This window comes from Alexandromys fortis, unplaced genomic scaffold, assembly GCF_014885135.2.
Source record: "Alexandromys fortis isolate MF-2015 unplaced genomic scaffold, M_Fortis_MF-2015_v1.1 scaffold_31, whole genome shotgun sequence".
In the NCBI taxonomy this organism is placed as follows: domain Eukaryota; kingdom Metazoa; phylum Chordata; class Mammalia; order Rodentia; family Cricetidae; genus Alexandromys; species Alexandromys fortis.
Genome location: NW_026067974.1, coordinates 14,429,594 through 14,449,039, shown reverse-complemented (window position 1 = coordinate 14,449,039; position 19,446 = coordinate 14,429,594). Strand labels below are relative to the sequence as shown.

At 57.3% G+C, this 19,446-nt stretch overlaps 2 protein-coding genes across 3 annotated transcripts; one reads left to right on the top strand and one right to left on the bottom strand.

Annotated features, from left to right (window-relative positions):
• The first annotated feature begins 1,703 nt into the window (after nucleotides 1-1,703).
• Fam171a2 (family with sequence similarity 171 member A2) lies at nucleotides 1,704-11,745 on the top strand. Its single transcript, XM_050156890.1, is given in 8 exon segments — nucleotides 1,704-1,972; nucleotides 5,141-5,368; nucleotides 5,590-5,682; nucleotides 8,489-8,647; nucleotides 8,733-8,912; nucleotides 9,012-9,128; nucleotides 9,238-9,364; nucleotides 9,869-11,745. Coding segments are annotated over 8 exon segments (2,469 nt in total). The 5' UTR covers nucleotides 1,704-1,854; the 3' UTR covers nucleotides 11,316-11,745.
• Nucleotides 11,746-11,859: 114 nt separating this feature from the next.
• On the bottom strand, nucleotides 11,860-18,212 carry Grn (granulin precursor). Of its 2 annotated transcripts, none has more exons than XM_050156891.1 (13): nucleotides 18,068-18,212; nucleotides 15,488-15,632; nucleotides 15,251-15,376; nucleotides 15,027-15,138; nucleotides 14,549-14,682; nucleotides 14,330-14,465; nucleotides 14,101-14,210; nucleotides 13,785-13,908; nucleotides 13,513-13,610; nucleotides 13,179-13,424; nucleotides 12,731-12,964; nucleotides 12,421-12,651; nucleotides 11,860-12,329 (listed from the first exon to the last, which is right to left on the bottom strand). In XM_050156891.1, exons 1-13 carry the CDS (start codon nucleotides 18,190-18,192, stop codon nucleotides 12,192-12,194), a joined length of 1,959 nt encoding a protein of 652 aa, XP_050012848.1. In that variant the 5' UTR covers nucleotides 18,193-18,212; the 3' UTR covers nucleotides 11,860-12,191. The 2 variants fall into 2 exon arrangements, with proteins under 2 accessions (XP_050012848.1, XP_050012849.1); XM_050156892.1 differs by having other exon boundaries at nucleotides 14,549-14,658.
• Between the last annotated feature and the right edge of the window lie 1,234 nt (nucleotides 18,213-19,446).

Genomic DNA, 19,446 nt, shown 5'->3' with positions numbered 1-19,446 from the left:
CCTTGAATGGAGGTGGCAGAAGCCTCTCTGTCCCACAGATGGCTCCTGGCTGTGGTGGTAATGGTGGCTATACAATGGGTAAGTGAGGCAGATTCAAGGCAGCCCTGACAGACTGTAAAGTTGGGTGGAGACCAACAAGAGGAAGGTTACCAAGGATGAGTGTGAAAGCCTCTGCTCAGACTCAAAAAAAAAAAAAAGTTACATAAGCACAGGACTGAGGATATGGTTAGATGGAAATTTCTATTAAATAGGAGGCGCTGTGTGCAATCTCACCTCCTCCTGGCTAACTACTCCAGTCTGAAGTGTGTGTGGGGGGTGTGAGTTCAAGGACAGCTTAGGCTGCCCAGTGAGACACTACCAAAAAAGGAGGAAGAGAGAAACAGATGGAAGTGGGGGGAGGGGAAGGAAAGTAGGAAAGAGGGAGGGGGGGAGAAAAAGAAAAGGAAAGGAAGGAAGATGGGTGGGTGGGAGGGAGGGAGGGAGGAGGGAAAGACCTGGTGGCTTGTCCCCTTAGGTAGAGGGACCTAACGGGAGGGAAGTCCTCTGGGTCCTCTGGAGGAGGCCTTCCTTGTCCTCAGTTCCCTCGAGGGTAGGAGGCCCTGCTGGAGAGCTAGCGGGACAGAGGGTGAAGTGTGTGGTTAGTGGGGACCTGCTCATGCAGAACAGACGTGGAGTGATGGTGACAGCCAGAAATAATGAGGAGAGAGAGGTTGTCTGGAGCAAGTCTTCAAATGTGGGGTTCAGCAGCTGAGGAAGATCCTGTTTGTCGTTCCTGAAGCTGGAACCAATGGGATTCTCCATGGGAGAGATAGCTGCTTCCGTGTCTCCAAGACGTCTCTAGTCAGGCGACTCCACCAGAAGAAGGCGTCTGTTACTCCAGAAACGGCAAGCCCCTCCTCCCCCGACCATCAGTAACACCATTTATTACACCCCTGCTCCTGTCAGACTTGTGGTCAAGTTCCAGGAAGAGGCTGTGTAGACTGACCAAGGTGGCCTTGAACTCACAGAGACCGGCCTGCTCCAATTCAAGGGTCATGGCACCACCCCTTGGCATTTCAACTGCACTACTAGGGAGATTATTATAATTGTCATTTTAAAAGATAAGTGAGGCTGAACATGGCATCTCACATTTGAAATCCCAACACTCCAGAAGCCGAGGCAGGAAGATCGCCATGAGTTCGAGGCCAGTCTGGGCTACCTAGTGGGTTTCAGACCATTCTGTTTTGTTTAAGACAAACAGAAGAGTGAGAACCGGAAGGCTGTAAGGAACATATCTTGCCTAGATTGTTTCTGAATGAGAGAAGAGAGAGAGAGAGAGAGAGAGAGAGAGAGAGAGAGAGAGAGAGAGAGAGACCAGACACGTCCACGGGTCTACTTAGTGCTGGAGACCGCAGCCTCTTTACCATTGATGAGCTTTCCCTGTGAGAGAAGGGGAGTCTCACTCTTTTGAACCATACACAGCCCATAGGAGTAAGCAATAGCCGTTCTCCTTCCCCTCCAATTTTACACCACATCTCAAGAGCTCTCGAACCCCAACCCGGGTAATAGTTCCCTAATCGCTGCGCTCCCTCGCTGTTCGGAGTCTTGGATTGTTGGGTGGGGGCTGCCGGGTGGACTGCGGGCACATCCAAGCCGCGAGGGGGCGGTGCCCGCAGGCCCGCCGTGCCGGGCGCCGACTGCAGGGGGCGCTAGCGGCTGCTCCGGGCGGAGACAATCGCGCCGAGCGGGCGCCGCAGCCGGAGCGGGAGCCCAAGCCCGAGCTGCACCGAGTCGTGCAGAGCTGGGGCTGAGCCGGGCCGGCCGAGCGGAGCCTGGAGGCAGCGATGGACCGCTAGGGCCCCGCCGAGCCCCGCGATGCCGCCGCCGAGTAGCCCCGGCGTCCTCGCGCGGCTGTTGCCGCTGCTGGGGCTGCTGCTCGGCGGCGCCTCCCGGGCTCCCGGCAAGTCTCCGCCGGAGCCCCCCAGCCCTCAGGGTGAGTCTCGTCCGCGAGGGGCGGCGATCGTGGGCCTGCGTCCGGTGATCGGCTACCACCGCTGGCCCCCTCTTCACGATGCTAGTGACTTGGGGTGTATTCTGCTCCCCAGATGGGTGGGGGAAGGCGACCCGAGATCGGTGCTTCTGGGAGAGAGAATGGGGGACTGTTTGCTGCCGGGGTCTTGGGGAGGCACAATGGGGAGGGCGAGGGTCTCCAGGCTCGGCGCCACCGCCGCCTCCGACTTGTTTTTCTCCCTCCCGGTTCGCGAGGCGCTGCAGCCAGAGCTATTGTCTGCGGAAGACACCCGCCCAGGGGCGGGCTGGGGCGGGCGCCCGCTCTGCAGCCCCCCGCGGGTCCCTAGCCGCGACCCAGGCTGGGTGGGGGCGCAGGCATCGGCTGCCACCCTGGGCCGGACGGGGGCTGGGAGCCGAGAGCTGGGCTGAAACGGGGGAGGGGAGAGGGGGAGTGGGTGAGGCTGTGGGCGGGATTGACTGCTCGAACGGGGTTTTCACCCAGGGAGCTTGACAGCTTCCAGCCAGCCCCCCAGGTTTAGAATTTGGGGTGCATAAAATAAACACTGATCGGCTCATACTGGAGGGATGGGCTTCAGTAGGAGGGGAGCTGAGGAAAGGGGTAATTGTGATTCCCAGTTTGAGGCGCATGGCAGGGCTGTGGTCGCGGAGCCATGCTGGCTGGCTGGCTGTAGGCAGTACCAGCTGAGAGGGCAGGTGTCTGGGTCCTGGTCCAGCCGTCCCTTGCTACTGCTCTCCTCGGCCAGCTTCCAGATCTTCATTTCACTTCCCTCCCCAAAAGGAGGAGACGCTGACCCTCCTTAAGCCTAACCCAGCTCAGATGGGTGTGTGAGGTGGGGGTAGGGCCGGCCTCGGCGGTGGGAGCTGGAGACCCTGACTCCACAGCTCACTCCTGGGTGCTCTGGGCCTCCACCCTCCCCATCTTTGCTTTCCTCTCCCACCTTTCATGTCTTGCGCCACCACCCCACTCCTGCTGTTTCTTCCCCTGCATGTGGCTCCATCCTGAAAGTGTTCTCCGTTCCTCACACACACACACCCCCCGGCCAACACACACACACACACACACACACCCGGCCAACACACACACACACACACACACACACACACACACACACACACCAGAAGCTAGCAGGAAAGGCGGAGTGGGGGTTTGCTTGGTTGAGGGAAGTAGGGTCCGGATGAAGGGAGGAGGTCGGATTTCCTCCTGGAGTGAGGCAGGGCTAAAGTGGAGAGATGCAGATAGCGTGTGGAATGTCAGGCTTTGAGAGTAGGGAGGGATTTTCCCTATGCCTCAGTATCCCCTGATTTCCCAGAGAAGAGGTCCAAGATTCTTAGGAAGCTCCGCCCACCCCACAAGACTCTGCACCCCGGGGAAGGGAGGGCCCAGGGAATTAGCTGGAATAGCGCCAGGACTGGGGGCTCTCTCAGGCAGCTGGCTGGGAGCCCAGGCTGTGGGGAAGAGGGGAAAACTGCTAGACACCTGCCCCACCTCCCAACTTGGCACCGATGCTCCTCAGGCCTTACCTGCCCACCTCCGTACTGTTTCCCCAGGCCCCTCCCTTCTTCTGAGGCTTTGGCCCTTAAGCCCAAAGGCTTCCCTCAAGTGAGGAAATTTCAGACTCCCGGCCACCCTCGTCCCAGCTGCTCTCTCCAGCTGTTCCTAGCCTAGGAGAGGGCTGGGAGCAGTCAGGCCCTTTTAGCTTCTCAGAATTCCTGCCCCAGGCTGCCACTCCTTGGAGAACCAGAGTGGGAGTGGGCAGAGTGGGTGCCCCACCCTGAGGAGCTAGACTTTGGCCTAGACTGGAGAGGGAGATGGGCTCTGCGAACAGCTGGAAGGGATGCCGGGGACAGGCGTGGCATCCTGCACTGGAAGCCTGAGATGGGACACCTGTCACTGTTGAGTGTCGGCTCCAGGAAAGGCCTTCTGGAGGTTCTGTGGCTGCCCACCCTCCTCCCCCTTGCCACTTTTGCCCTCAGCTCCAGACTTCTTCTCTTCCTGGGATTTTCACCCAGCACCCACCTGCCTCCTGCATCTGAACCCCTCCATCTCTGACACTCATGGGGGCTGCAGGGGTGAGGCATGGTCTTAAGGGAGAAGCTGGTGCCGAGTGGAAAGGGTTAGTTGGACAGCGGGCCGCCTGGGGAATCCGTGAGAGTAACTCAAGTCCTCCTCACCCCATCCAAGCCCAGAGCGCCTCACTCTCAGGGCCAGCATAGCCAGGTTATCCTGGAGGCGGGGGTCACAACCTCGAAATCTACAGGTTTTATGCTTCCTTCCCAGTCCCCTCTGCACTATTTTCCATTGGGCCTGGGTCTGTTTGCCATGCTGCCCTTCCTCACCAGGGCCCCAGCTCCTTTGCTTGATCTCCTGGGAGGAATGAGGACGTTGCCATGGTGACTGACTGTAGCTGACCAGCTATAGGCTTGAAGGGAGGGATACTTGTTTGGGCTTAGGAGCTGGGGCAGGTCCCTAAATCTGAAGGGAAACAGGTTTTTGGAAACTCATCCAGAGAGAGGATGAGTGATAGGTATGATCTAAGGCAGCTTAGGGTCTTGGTTTTTTTCTTTCTTGAGAACTCAAATGGGGGCCCAGCTCCCATCCTCCCTCCGAGTTACCTGATCCTGACCCCCCCCCCATTCTCCCCTGCCTCCTGCTCTCTTCTCCTCGCCATGGACCCTGGTCTCCTAGGGTCAAGGGACTAAAAGTTTATATTCTAGATGTAGACAGCTAGGTTTGGAGCGCAGATTTCTCACTTAACTGCAGTGCAAGAACTTACACGTTCGGAGCCTCGCTGTCTTTATCTGTAAAATGGGCTGAGGCTATATTTTAGCAAACAGAGCATTTTCTTGGCTGTAAGATGTATTCTTATTTTGGAAACCAGTAAGAATGGGGGTGGGAGTGGAATGCTGTCACTTGTCATGATGACATCATTCATTCCAGACATCAGCTGAGCTCAGAAACGTGAAAGTGTGCACGGGCTAGAACTCCCTCCCCCTCGGACTGCTGGCTTTGGCAGAGAGCACGGCTCACTGATAGGAGGGCCTGGATGTGATCCCGCGATCAGTCCCCAAACCTCTCTCTTCCAATATCTCCCCTTGTTATCCTCACTCCCTTCACCCCATCTTCCCACAGAGATCCTGATCAAGGTACAGGTATATGTGAGTGGGGAGCTGGTGCCCCTGGCCCGGGCCTCAGTAGACGTGTTCGGGAACCGCACTCTGCTGGCTGCTGGCACCACGGACTCAGAGGGCGTGGCCACACTACCCCTCAGTTACCGCCTGGGCACCTGGGTGTTGGTCACCGCTGCGCGCCCGGGTTTCCTCACCAACTCCGTGCCGTGGCGTGTTGACAAGCTGCCGTGTGAGTGCAGGGGCAGCTGGAGGGGGTGGGATAGGGCAGCAGCTGACCCATCCTCAGCTCCTTCCCAAATTAGTCCTTGGGGGTGGAGGGGGCAGCTTCTCAGCAGCTGCTGCCTGGGCTGGGGCATATAGAAGGGGCTGGGGAAGATGAAGCCATTGGGATGCACGGGACAGAGGCATCTAGGGAGAGCTTCTAGAGCTGACAGGCCATCCTTCTTGCAGTATACGCATCGGTCAGCCTCTACCTGCTCCCCGAGCGGCCAGCCACCCTCATCCTCTATGAGGACCTTGTGCACATCCTCTTAGGCTCTCCAGGTAAGCCACACCCTGCTGCTCATTCAATAGCTCCTCTCCCTTGATCTTAACCTGTGTGCAGACTTCTTCACACAGTAGCTGGGCATCCTTGGGCAAGTCACTCACCCTCTCTGAGCTGTCCTTTATGCATGTATAAGATGTGGAAGGATAATACATCATCAAATTAAGGTAAAAAATGCATCAAATGTGCTAAGAGGAGAAAAAATAGGTGTTCAATAAATATTTATAGTTTATTTGGGGCTTTTTGTGGTTTCTCTTCTCCTCCAGTTCCCACCTCCCTGACCTGTTTACCTCCAGTGGATCTACATGTCCTTGTCCTGCACCTACCTGGTGCCTGGCTGTTCTGAGGCCACGACGGCCTGCCACAGCAGCTGAATGTCTGTGCAGTGGCCTGGAGCAATCCTGTGCCCCTGGTCTTGACGCACAGGCCTTCAGTCTCAGCTCATATTTCGCACCTGCCCTGTGCCATGGGGATGGCCAGTGCTAGGACCCGGGGTGAAGGAGAACAGACCCACAGTCCACCTCCTTGTCATAGGCAAGCAGGAAGACAGACAAACGCCACTGCTCTCCTGGGAGAGTTACAGGACAGGCAGACAGTGTGGCCTGGGAGTGGAAGCAGCTGAGGTGCCCGGCTGGAGAGGAAGTTAGGGGAGTTGGTGGCACAGCGGGCAGTGAAGGCTCCATGGACTTTCTGGCCAGTACCACAGACCTGCTCTACAGTGGGCTTTGGAGGAGGAAAGACCCCTCTTCCGTTTAAATTCTTACTGGATCCTTGTTGACAAATTGCTAGTTTGCCATCTTCCTCTCCCTGACCATACCAGAGGCCTCCAGAACCCAGGAGTTCTAAAATGCCAAATGGGTCTTTGTTGCCCAGGGCTTCTGTCCTCTCGTGACTCCCAGAACTCCCAGTGTGAAGTGCAGAGCTCTTCAGAGAGCTGCCAATACCCCCCAGGACGCAGCCACCACTACCCCTTAGTAGCTTGTAGCCTATGGGCCTTCCTCCTGCATGTCCCTAAAAGCAACCCTGCTTTCCTCCTCCCTCACCCTACAGAACTCCAGGGGGTGGGCCAGGCTGCTGACATTTAGTAGTAAATCAGGATGGACTTGTGTGGAGGGATGTGGGTGACAAGGCCAGGCTCCAGGGTGGTGGCTCTGGAATGTTGCAAGTTCTGGTTCCATTTCTGCATCTCTAAAATGGAGTTGGTACCTCAGGGGCTGTTAGGCTAATTAAGGGGGTTACTATACATAGCCCGCTTAGGACAGTATCCAGCATATTTTGAAGCTTAATAAATGTTACCTATGATCACACTGGATTGGAATTCTGTTTATATGTCTGCTCTCTTGCCTGCCCCCCCACCCCCACAGCACTGTAAGCTAATGTGTGTCTTTCTAAATGGAAATGATTTGAGGCTGAAGAGATGGCTCAGTGCTTTAGAGCACTTGTTGCTCTTCCAAGTACTTGCTTGGGTTTATTGGATTCCCAGTACCCACATGGTTCCTTACAACTGCTTTGTCCCATGGTATCTGACGCCCTCTTCTGGCCTCTGAGAGCACTGCACACATGTGGTGCAAAGACATACAGACAAAACACTAACACACAGAAAAATAAAGGAAAAATATATACTTCTTTTGTTTGTTTGTTTTTCAAGACAGGGTTTCTTTGTGCAGCCTTAGCTGTCCTGAAACTCAGTCTGTAGACCAGGCTGTCCTCGAACTGACAGAGATCTGCCTGCCTCTGCCTCTCAAGTGCTCGGATTAAAGATTTGTGCCACCACTGCCCAGCAAGGAAAAAAAAAACATTTAAAAAGATAAATTCAGTTCCTCATCCACACACTTTAGCCACTTTTCTCTTTTCTTTAATTTTTGAGACAGTAGTTCAGAATTCTGTCTGGCCTAAGACTCCTGATGTAGCCGGGCAATGGTAGTGCACACACCTTTAATCCCAGCGCTCGGGAGGCAGAGGCAGGCAGATCTCTGTGAGTTTGAGGTCAGCCTGGTCTACAAAGCGAGTTCCAGGACAGCCAGGACTGTTACCCGAGAAACCCTGTCTCAAAACAAAACACCAGCTTCCTGCTGTAGACTGTCAAGTGCTGACATTACACGTGTGTGCCCTCACTAGCATATGGATCCAGAGAGCACTGAATGGGCAAGAGCCCTTCTTTCCGTCATGGCAGAAGGTTCTAGAGAAAGTATAAAGAACAGCACCCAGGAGGCTGTGAGAATGAAGGCAGGGGATCTCCTAGTCAGCTCCACACCCCAGGCCCTAACTCACCACGTGCCACTAAGAAGCCGCTGTTAGCTCAGGACATGACTGTCGTGTGTGTGTGTGTGTGTGTGTGTGTGTGTGTGTGTGTGCGCGCGCGTGCACGTAAGCACATGTATGTGTGTGTGCTTGAGTGTATTTCTGTGTACCATGTGCCCATGGAGGTCAGAAGAGGGCGTTGGGTCCCCTGGAACCTGAGTTATAGGTGGTGTGAGCCACCGTATAAGTGCTGGGAACAGAACCCAGGGCCTCTGCGCCAGCAGTCAACCCTCTATTGTGTCTTCTCTTCAGCCCACAACCCTCACAATTTTATAGGTTTACAAGGAAACTTAAGAGAAAGCTAGCAATTGGCGGCAGGTCACACGGTCACCAGGCCTGGAGGTTTCAGTACCACATCCCTTCAGTTAACCCATGGTTACCCATTGCTCTCTCTATCACCACCCTGGCCTTTTCAATTGGCCCAACCCAGTGCTTCCCTTCTTTGGATGTTTGCCTTCTGCTTTGGTCCGGGTCAGGCTTCCACGGTGCCTGCTTTCCATCCAGGTGCCCGCTCCCAGCCCTGGGTACAGTTCCAGCGCCGAGCTGCCCGCTTACCTGCCAGCTCCACCTACAGTCAGCTTTGGGCTTCGCTCACCCCTGCCAGCACCCAGCAGGAAATGCGGGCTTTCCCTGCCTTCCTGGGCACGGAGGCCTCCAGCTCAGGTAGGCCATGTGTACAGAATGTAGAGGGGAGACGCCTTCCTTCCCTAGGGAGTTAGCCATGAGTGCCAATGTCCTCTTCCCGCAGGCAATGGCTCCTGGCTGGAGCTGATTCCCCTCGCTGCCGTGAGTGTGCATTTGCTGACAGGCAATGGGACAGAGGTGCCGCTCTCGGGCCCCATTCACCTGTCCCTACCAGTGCCCTCAGAGCCTCGTGCCCTGGCTGTGGGCACCAGCATTCCAGCCTGGAGATTTGACCCCAAGAGTGGTAAGTGTTAGGGGCAGGGGACTGGGGAAGGAATATGGGGCTTAGGTTAGAGGTGGCGGAACACTGAGTTTGATGAACGAATTCTTCTGGCCCTTCCAGGGCTGTGGGTATGAAACGGCACTGGTGTGATCCGAAAGGAAGGCCGACAGCTCTACTGGACTTTTGTCTCCCCACAGCTGGGGTACTGGGTGGCTGCCATGGCCTCCCCTACGTCTGGTGAGATTGGTGGGGCAGTGGGACGGTGGGCAGTGGTGGGCGGGAAGGCTGGGAGAGCTCGGGCCTTGTGAAAGGCAGGAAGGGCATCCCAAGCCCTTGCCTGGCACAGGGCTGGTTACCATCACCTCAGGCATTCAGGACATTGGCACCTACCACACCATCTTCCTGCTGACCATCCTGGCGGCTCTAGCCCTGTTGGTTCTCATTCTGCTGTGTCTACTGATCTACTACTGCCGGTGAGTGCTCCTGGGGACCCATCCCTGCCTTGGGAGTCTCACAGATGTAGAAAGCCCAATTCTGATCCTCAGCGTGCTTCCAGCGCAAGAGCTAAGACCCAAGAGGCTGGTGGCTTTAGAGAAAGGGGTGACAGATGGCAGGACCTGCGCGGGCCTTGCCCATTGCAGAGACTATCCCGCAGTCCAAGCAGCCCAGCTCTCACTCCCAGGGGACACCCCCCCACCTCAGAGCAGGCACTCCTGGCTGGTTTACATACCAAGCGTTACCAAGTTTACTCCATGAAGCTGAACGGATGAAGCTCCTGGATGTCTTCTCTTCCTACAAACAGCTTCCAGCTTCCAGGCATCATCTACCCCTCCACCCCCGCCCCGCATCTATCTTGAATGTTCCAGTCACTATCCACCCTGCTCCCGCCATCTTCATCCCTTGTGTTGGCAACTGTGGGGGTTAAAGAGACTTGTCCTTTCAGTATTCCTGAGGTCCTGTCTCTTACTTCTCACCAGGAGACGCTGCTTGAAGCCAAGACAACAGCACCGCAAACTGCAGCTCTCTGGCCCTTCGGACAACAAACGAGATCAGGCCACGTCGATGTCTCAACTCCATCTCATCTGCGGGGGACCCCTGGAGCCTACATCTTCCGGAGACCCCGAGGCCCCGCCCCCAGGCTCCCTACACTCGGCCTTCTCCAGCTCCCGAGACTTAGCATCCTCCCGAGATGACTTCTTCCGTGCCAAACCGCGCTCCGCCAGCCGTCCGGCCGCTGAGCCTCCTGGTGCTCGCAGCGCCGACGGTGCCGGGCTCAAGGGCGCCCGCTCCGTCGAGGGTCCTGGAGGACTGGAGCCCAGCCTGGACGAGTACCGGCGGGGTCCCGCGGGGGCGGCAGCCTTCCTGCAAGAGCCTCCTTCGCCGCCGCCGTCCTTCGACCACTATCTAGGCCACAAGGGGGCGGCCGAGAGCAAGACCCCTGACTTTCTGCTGTCGCAGTCGGTGGACCAGCTGGCGCGGCCGCCGTCCCTCAGCCAGCCCGGCCAGCTCATCTTCTGTGGCTCCATCGACCACCTCAAGGACAACGTGTACCGCAACGTCATGCCCACCCTGGTGATCCCCGCACACTACGTGCGTCTGGGCGGCGAGGCTGGCGCCGTGGGAGTGGGCGACGAGGCCACCCCACCGGAAGGCTCGGCCGCCGGCCCCGCTCGCCCTTTCCCGCAACCCGACCCCCAGCGCCCGCTGATGCAGGGCCACGCGGGTGCGGGGGGAGACGGAGGCGGCGAGGGCTGGGGTGGCGGGCGCTCCGCACCGGTCAGCGGCTCGGTCACCATCCCGGTGCTGTTCAACGAGTCCACCATGGCGCAGCTCAACGGCGAGCTGCAGGCTCTGACCGAGAAGAAGCTACTGGAACTGGGCGTGAAGCCTCATCCGCGCGCCTGGTTCGTGTCCCTGGACGGGCGTTCCAACTCGCAAGTGCGCCACTCCTACATCGACCTGCAGGCGGGTGGCGGCGGCGGCCGCAGCACCGATGCCAGCCTGGACTCCGGCGTCGACGTGCACGAGGCGCGGCCCGCGCGTCGCCGGCCCCCAAGGGAGGAACGGGAGCGCGCGCAGCCACCCGCGCCTCCGCCACCCGCGCCCCCGCGCCTGGCGCTCAGTGAGGACACCGAGCCCAGCAGCAGCGAGAGCCGCACGGGCCTCTGCTCTCCGGAGGACAACTCGCTAACGCCCCTACTGGACGAGGTGGTGGCGCCCGAGGGTCGGGCAGCCACGGTACCCCGAGGTCGGGGCCGCAGCCGTGGGGACAGTTCCCGCAGCAGTGCCAGCGAGCTGCGGCGCGACTCGCTTACCAGCCCGGAGGACGAGCTAGGGGCGGAGGTGGGCGACGAGACTGGCGACAAGAAGAGCCCGTGGCAGCGGCGGGAGGAGCGGCCTCTAATGGTGTTCAACGTCAAGTAGGGCGGCCCCTGCCGCCAGTGCAGGTCCCCAGAGTGCGCGCCCTGGGGTGCTGAGGGGGCACACACTTAGCCGAGAGGGCTCAGGGGCCTGCTGAGCCCATTGGTGGTATGTGCTGGGGGAGTGTCTTGGGGGGAAGGGACCCTAGATTGGCCTCTAAGCAGAGGGAGGTGGGAGGGGCCCGGTCCCCCCATGGGAGGGGACTGGGGAGGAGGGCTGGGGTGGGAGCAGTGCCTGTATAAACGTGGCTGTACATAGAAAGATCTATCGTGGGAGAGCAGGAGGGGCGACCCAGCCTCAGCTGCTAGGGTGAGGGCTGGGAAGGGAGGGGCAATCTCTGTGGACCCTTGGGAGGGGAGGGGTGCTGCTTGGATGTCACAGGGCTGGTGGCTGGGGCGGTCCTGGGGACTAAGGGGTACTGTGATGGTGACGCTCTAACACACAAATACAAGCCGGTGAGGTTGAAGCTGTGTGTGTGTTTCTATGGGATCTGGAAGACCCGGAGCACCAAATCAGACACTGCTAAGAAAGTGTACAAATTTTATTGGAGCAAAGGCGTGCGCGCGCGCGCGCGCACACACACACACACACACACACACACACACATACAAGCAACCTCACACAATACCTGTGGATCGGGAAGAGCACCTGGCCACAATGTCCACAGATATCGGAAGAAATGGCAGTTGGAAATGGGGTCCACAGCCTTCTTTGCATAAAAGGTCTTAGTTTGAGGCCACCTCCCATGGTGATGGGGTGACTCAGAATGGGTAGATAGGTCTGGGAGACTCTAGGAGAAGGCCTAGGGAGGCCTGAGTGGTGGAGACCGTCTGGACAGGGTCCCCAGGGCTGTGGAGTTCTTTAGTCTTGAGCCCCTCCTTACAGCAGCTGTCTCGGAGCTGGACCCCTCAAAAACATGTCCCAGCGAGGGGTCTTCTTTCGCAAACATTTGGTTCCCTTGGCCGAGCAGTGGAAGCCAGTGGGGCAACAGTGACGTCCATCTGCACAGCAGGTGCCCTGGATGGTCACGGAAGAGTGAGAACTGGACAGAGCAGAGCCTACCCACCCCACGGTGACACCCAGCCCCGGGGTCAGGGATAGCACTGACCTTTACGTAGGGGCAGCAGGCCCAGCCTCCTCGGCTGTCTCTACAACAGGTCTGGTTATCATGGCAGAAATGCCCCCCTCCACACTCTACATCTCCCACCTCAGGGCCAAAGGTCAGGGGGGCAGGGGCAGAAGCCTGGATGGAGCGCACATCCTTCTCACAGGTCCTGGCCTTCACGTTGCAGGTGTATCCAGTCGGGCAGCAATGCTGCCCGTCTTCACAACACACGGCCTGGGCACGGCGGAACGGCGTCACACTGCTATTCCCAGAACACAGCTCCCTTCCCCCAGGGCAGTGGGTGGAAACTCACGTGGGGCAACTGGCAGCAGGCCCAGCCTCCCTTCCGACTAGGGCAGCAGGTCTGCCCCACCGGACAGCTGGTGTTCTGGTCACAACCGATATCTCCAGTTTGGGAGAGGGTTATCTGGCGGACAGGTGTCTTCTCCAAGCTAGCCTCCACTCTGTCTCCCTTCTGACAGTACCCCTCAGCCGTGCATGTGAAACCCTGGGGGCAGCAAGTCTTGTGGTCTGGGCAGCAGACAGCCTAGGGGTGGGCAGACACGTGTGTTCTCTAGAGGGACTATGGGAGTCCCTTTCCTGCTCATAGCTCCTCCGACTGGGGACAAATCACAGCATGGGGTACCACTGTGGACCAGGCAGAATGCAGAGGAATAAAGAAACGTGCCTCTCGCCACCCACCTGCCCAAAGGCCAAGATGCTGTCCCCACCCCTATACTGCTGTCTCCCTACCCCTGTACCTGCGGGACGGGACAACAGGCCCAGCTCCCAGAACCGAGACCGCAGCAGGTGTGGTTAGCAGGACAGCTAATGAAATCATCACAGTGAACGTCACGCTTGAAGATTTGTGGGTTTGGCAGGCTGAGGGGGGCCGTGACCTTCTTCATCCAGGGTACCCGGAGGGCTCCCATTTCACAGGTTCCTGTCTCTGTGTGGCACTGGAACCCTGTTGGGCAGCAGTGTATATGGTCCTCACAGCACACAGCCTACGGTGGACAGAGAAAGGCCAATACGCACTGGAGCCAAGCCAGCTGTCCCGCTGCCTGGACCCGTATGCCCACTGCTCCCAGGTACCTTGGTAAAGGGACAGCAGCCCCAGGCCCCGCTGGCTAGACGGCAGCAAGTGTGCCCATCTGGGCAGCTCACCTCCGTGTCGCACTTCACCTCCTTCACTGTAGGCAGAAGACATGTCATCAAGGGTACGGAACCAAGTATGAAGCTATCTCAAGCCACAACGAACCTCAGGCAAGGCCGGTGTAGAGGGGATATGCATGCAGCCAACACCTACTCCCACCTCCATCCCAGAACTGAGCTGAGCCACCTCCTTATGGAGCAGATGCCTATACCTGGGTATCCAGGCAGCTTGGTCAGGAGGTCCGTGGTGTAGTCCTTGGATAGGCACTTACTCTGGATCAGGTCACACACAGTGTCCTGGGGACAGCAGTGCAGATGGTCGGAGCAGCAGATGGCCTAGGTTGGGACAAATAAGGGTCTCTGAATTCCAGTCTCTAGGGAACACAGGGAGCAAGCCAGGCTGATGCCCAACACTGCCCCAGTCCCCCACTAGGGGGCAGCACGAGCCCCAATCATCAGCCCAGTTCCTAGGGGCCCCTTGTAAGGAAGGCTATGTCCAGGCCCAGCTGGCTCCAGCCCTTCACTCACGTTGGGCATTGGACAGCAGCCATACTTCCCAGTGGGCAGCTCACAGCAGGTGGAATCATCAGGGCACTGGGTCTGCGCATCGGGGCACACCACAGAGGAATGCAAAGCCACTGAAAGAGGAATAAGGCATGTGGGAGGGGCCACCACGGCAGAGGGGAACTTTTTGCCAGCCAAGAGTTAAACGTGGCTCCACCCCAAGGGCTAGCTGGATGGCCTCCCACCTCCTCACCTGCTCTGCTGGTCCTTTGCGCAGGGAACTTCCTTAGTAGGGGGTAGGTGCCCATAGATGTAATGCATCGTGTATGAACCAGGTCACAGGAGGCCCCATGGGGACAGCAATGTACTCTGTCTTCACAGCAAGAGGCCTGAGAAGAGATAGCTGGTCCATAACCCATCGTTGACAGCCCCAGCTCCCAACTCAGTCACCCCCACTTCCCCACACCTGTACCTGGGGCATGGGGCAGCATCCCCAGGAACCGTCAATCATAATGCAGCAGGTAGAGGAGTCGGGGCATTCAAACTGGCTTCCAGGGCACTGGATGGCACCCACGAGGTTATCTGCAGATGACAGAGTCCAGGATTCTATGGATCCGGTCCGTAAAGGTCACTCTCAGGTCACTCAACGTCGTTACGATTGGAACTGCAGGCAGTCTAACAACTGGTACCAGGGCTTAGGTGATCGCCCAGGATCCCAAGCCACGCTTCCCACAAGCTAGCCCCTACTTCAGAGAGGTGACAGAGGCATCCCGTGAACGTGAGCAGGTATTAGATCACTCCACAACACCTGGACTTTTACATCCTTGTCTGTCCCCTTCTACTCTCGGGACTGTCCCTCTGTTCAGAACAGGACTCGGGGGCCACCCAGGCAGTTGGGTTCCCGGGCATTTTAGGAACCACACAGTGCCCACCCACCCATCCCTTCTCACCTGTTCCCATCCTGTGTCCCACAGCACCTGATACTCGGATGCAGGATGTTCCATCCTCACTACAGTAGAAGCCCCGGGGGCAGCAATGGTAGCCATTACCACAAGATACACCCTGTGAGACACAGAGAAGCCTGTGTGGGCAAGACCCTTTTGCCTGGGATTGGAGAGTGAAGGACAGGAGTAAATGAAGCACCACCCCCCCTCCAAGCCAATGGCACCCTCACCTTAGGGAAGGGACAGCAACTGGAAGTCCCCAACACAGTGAGGAGACAAGAGTAGCCAGCAGGACAGTGGTCATGGATCTGACAGGAGTCACCTAGAGGATGGCTTGTTATCATAGGCCATGCATCCTGGAAAGAAGAGATGGCATAAACCAGTGGACCCGTGGTGCCAGTCCTCTTCTGGCCAAGCCAAGGTAGCCTCCATAAGGCCCAGGCTGCCAGCTGGGGCGAGCCACTCACCAGAAGAGGGTTACAGCAGCTGTAGCTGACTCCTCCCAGGTCCAGGCAGCAGGCAATGGGGCAGAACTGGCCATCTGGACACCGTGTTCCACTCACCAGCCCTGCCACTAAGGCCAGCCAGCACCCCAGGATCCACATGGTCTGCCTGAAAATGCCAAGGAAAGTTTGGCAGTCATCTTAAGCCTCTGCCACCTTCTAATTTGAGGCCGTGCACTTCCCTGCGCCCAGGTCAAGGCGTGACGTGCCCTGGATTTACTGAACAAGTGAACGGGAAGGCAAGTGGACGCGCTGCCTGACTCAGCGGCCTACCCCGTGTGCATCGCCCTTGCGCCGGCTTGCACACGTGGTGAGCGTGAATGCTGGCACGCACACGTGTCGATTCACGTCCTCACACACAGCCTTACACCTGACACCGCGGGGGTGAGTGAAGAGGAACGGAGAGTTATGACAGTCACGAAGGCATGTGCTGACGATCTATGGGACCGGGCGCAGACTGGGAGGCAGAGGAGGCTTCAGTAGCCACGGGAGGACAGGCAGCCTCACCTTCCTGCCTGGAGCTGAATCCCCACACCCGCCTTTCAAAGGCCTTGGGGAAACAGAGTCGTCAGTCACGTGATCACATGGGAACCCAAGGGGTTGAGAAAGTTGTGAAAACGGAAGTGTGGTGACCAGTGGAGTCTGGGTTGCCTTCCCCACAGGCCAGCCACTGCCTGCCCACAACTGTCCCCTCCTCACCCAGGGGAAGGGCACAGAGGCTGGGTTAGTCTCAAAGCTAATTTCATAATGAGCCCTCCCCGCATCACCAGCCTCCCCATGCCTGCCCCCAGCAGCACCAGAGCCCCTTTGGACGCCTCAAACACACCACCTGTCTCTCCTACCCAGAAACCGAAACTCAGTGGCAAGTGGAAAATCAAGTGTACCCCTTCAGTGCCCCTCCGTGTCAGCAGGAGGAACCGAGCCTCTCACTTCCCTAAAAAGCCTTTTCCCAGCTCAGCTGGCTTACCCGGCCACCCAGAGTGACACTCCCCAGCCTGGAGCAGCAAAAGCTGCAATGTTCACAGACCCCCTCGGGGGCCACTTTGTCCCTGCAGCATTTCCCTGCGACCACTATGAAGGCAGTAACCACGTTAGCTTTCACTTTCCAAATCTATGCCCAAGGATCAAGTCAGGGCAAACAGACCGAGGATATTGGACCTGGATTCACATGCCAACTGACATCCCTCGACATTACAGGGGGAAGGTGAACCCCAGAGACTAGAGGTACAAAAGGAGGGGGCAGAGCATATTTCTCAGGCGGGTGACCTATGCAGGATAGAAATAGCATGGGTACAGCCAGGTGGTGGTGCACACCTTTAATCCCAGCACTGGGGGGCAGAGGCTGGTGGATCTCTGTGAGTTCAAGGCCAGTCTGGTCTACAGAGCCTTGAACAAGTTCCAGGACAGCCAGGAAAAAGGATCCTGTCTCAAGGGGGGGAAAAAAAAGAAAGAAAGAAAGAAAAAGAGGAAACAGGGTGGGGACAGGGACTGTGTAGAATCTGCACTTGGGTCCTAGTCCTGGAGGTGCCACTGATGCTTGCTGAGGGCCTCAGAAATTGTTCCCCGTGTTTATCAATCTCTGTGTGAACACTGGTGTCCAGGGAAGGCAAGAAATCCCAACTTCCGCTAGGCATGTTAGGCATGCCTTTGACCCCAGTACTTGGGAGGCTGAAGTAAGACGATTGCAAGTTCCAGGTCAACACGGGCTACAAGGTGACAATGAGACCAGCCCGGGCTACATAGAGGATCTGTCTCCCACCCACCCCCACCTCCTTCCTTCTCTAGGTTTTCAAATGCCCTCTCCCCTAACTCAGACTATCCCAGAGGTCATCTCTTGGCCAGATTAGAATGGGGTGGGGAGACCTAAATCCCCTCCTTGGGGTTAGGCAGTGGCCACCTCTACACCACTCTGTTCAAACAGCCTGAGAGGCCTTTCAAGTCCCTGGCTTCGAAATCTTCCACTAGGTGGCACCCCCCAACTCCGAGTGTCAAGGGGAAGATGAATTTCCCAAAAGGTGAGCCAATCTAGCAGAGGAGCAGGAAAAAGTGGCGGGGAGAGGCGGAAGTTAGCTCCCTCACCCTCCAGAAAGGAAATACGGCTGACACTTCCCAGAGATTCAGCCACCACGCCCGGTCCCGCTCCCAACCCCTCTGAGCTCTGGGACCAAGGGCGGGAGATCCCAGCACACAGCAAGCCGCCGCGGAGACCACTCGCGGCTCCGGAATGAGAAAGAGCCGGGACCTGGAGACAGATGGGAGGCACAGAGAGCTGGCCCGAGAGAGGGGTGGTTACTGCTCTGGAGAAACGCCTGCAGCTTCCCGACATGCCGGTCAAGGGGAGCCTCTTACTGGGGTTCTCAACAACTGCTCCCACTCCTCCCAAATCAAAACCCCTCTTTAGTGCATCAGAAACCCCTAGGAGATATCGAGAGACAGGTCTTCTCTTGTCTCTGAGTAGGGACTCCAGGGGAGCCTCAATTGCACAGCAGCCTGGCCAGGCCTCTGGCCAGTAACAGGGAAGACGTCTGCAACGGGTCCTCCTACCTGCTTCGGGGTCCGAGCTCCCTGGGAGTCATCTGGCGGTCAGCTTCTGGACTAGGGCTTGGCCGCGCGATGGCCCGCCCACCCCAGTTTCTATTAGCCATGGGTCGGGGATCCAGGGCTTCCATTGGTTACTTGTCTACATAGAGGCGGGACTCTCCAGGAAAGCCGTGTTTCTTTTCTACTCAATTCACATTCCTCCTCCCTTTCCTCTCTCTCTCCACACCCCATTTCTAAGAATCATGTGACTAGGCAATCATATGACACCACAGTCCGCCTCCCCCCAGGGCAGCGCTTGCTTGTTCAGTTGCTTTCCCCCTCCCACCCACCTCTCGTGTCCTGGCGGCGCCTGGCAGGGTGTTCTAGAGACGGGGCTTCGCGTGCCTAAGGCCACCGACTGTAACGCCTCCGGGGCGCGCGTTCAAGGTCGTTTACCAATAGCGTCCGCTTCTGGACCCGGACTTTTGCAGCTTCGCTGTCTTTTCACGCTAGGCAGCCAGGACTCGAAACAAGCTGAACGAGGGTTGTGAGGGTGAAGAAGCTGTCCCCAGGGAGCCCGGCGTGGACTAAGTCTAATAAGTGATCTAGAGCGAGTACCAGGCGCTAGAGAGCTGTGTAGGGAGGAGGCGGGAGGAGAAGAGACGTAAATCCGTGTTGAACTGTCCTAGAGTTAGCGAGCGCCACGTTGAGCTGAATCTGGAAGGATTTTAAGAGGCTGATTAGGCGGGACGGAGCCTACTTAGAAAGAGGCTGGAAAACCAGCTCCCTGAGCCAGGGTCTTCTCTGTTCCAGGCTAGCCTCCACCTTGATATATAGTTGAGGGTGACACAGAACGTCTCGTTTTCCTGCCCCTACCTTCCAAGTGCTGGGATTGCGATTGCAGGCAACCATACTTAGCTTCTTTGGTACTGGGATTAAACCTAGGGCCTTGTGCACGCTGGGCAAATGCTAGCAACTGGGCTACATTTCAGTCCCAGGACTGCCTCATGAGAAAAAAAAAATAATTGTGTGCGTGTGTGTGTGTGTGTGTGTGTGTGTGTGTGTTGGGGTGTGTGCTGGTAAACAGCAGATAAAGACAACAAACACGACAACCTCAGTTTGATTCGTGTGACTCACGTGGTAAAACATAAAATAAAAAAATGACTTCCGGAAACCGTCCTCTGACTTCTGCATGAGTGTACCCACAGACTTAATCACACACTCACATGGAATAAATAATAATGTAAAACAAAACTCTGGGGCTATAGCTTAATGGTAGAGATCTCATCGAGCACGAGATGTTCTGGGTTTACTCTGACGGGGTGGGGGGGGGGGGCTTGCGTACATCATAGGATGACGATATTTTTGCCAGTCAATCTCTCTCACTGTTCACCTTGGCTTTT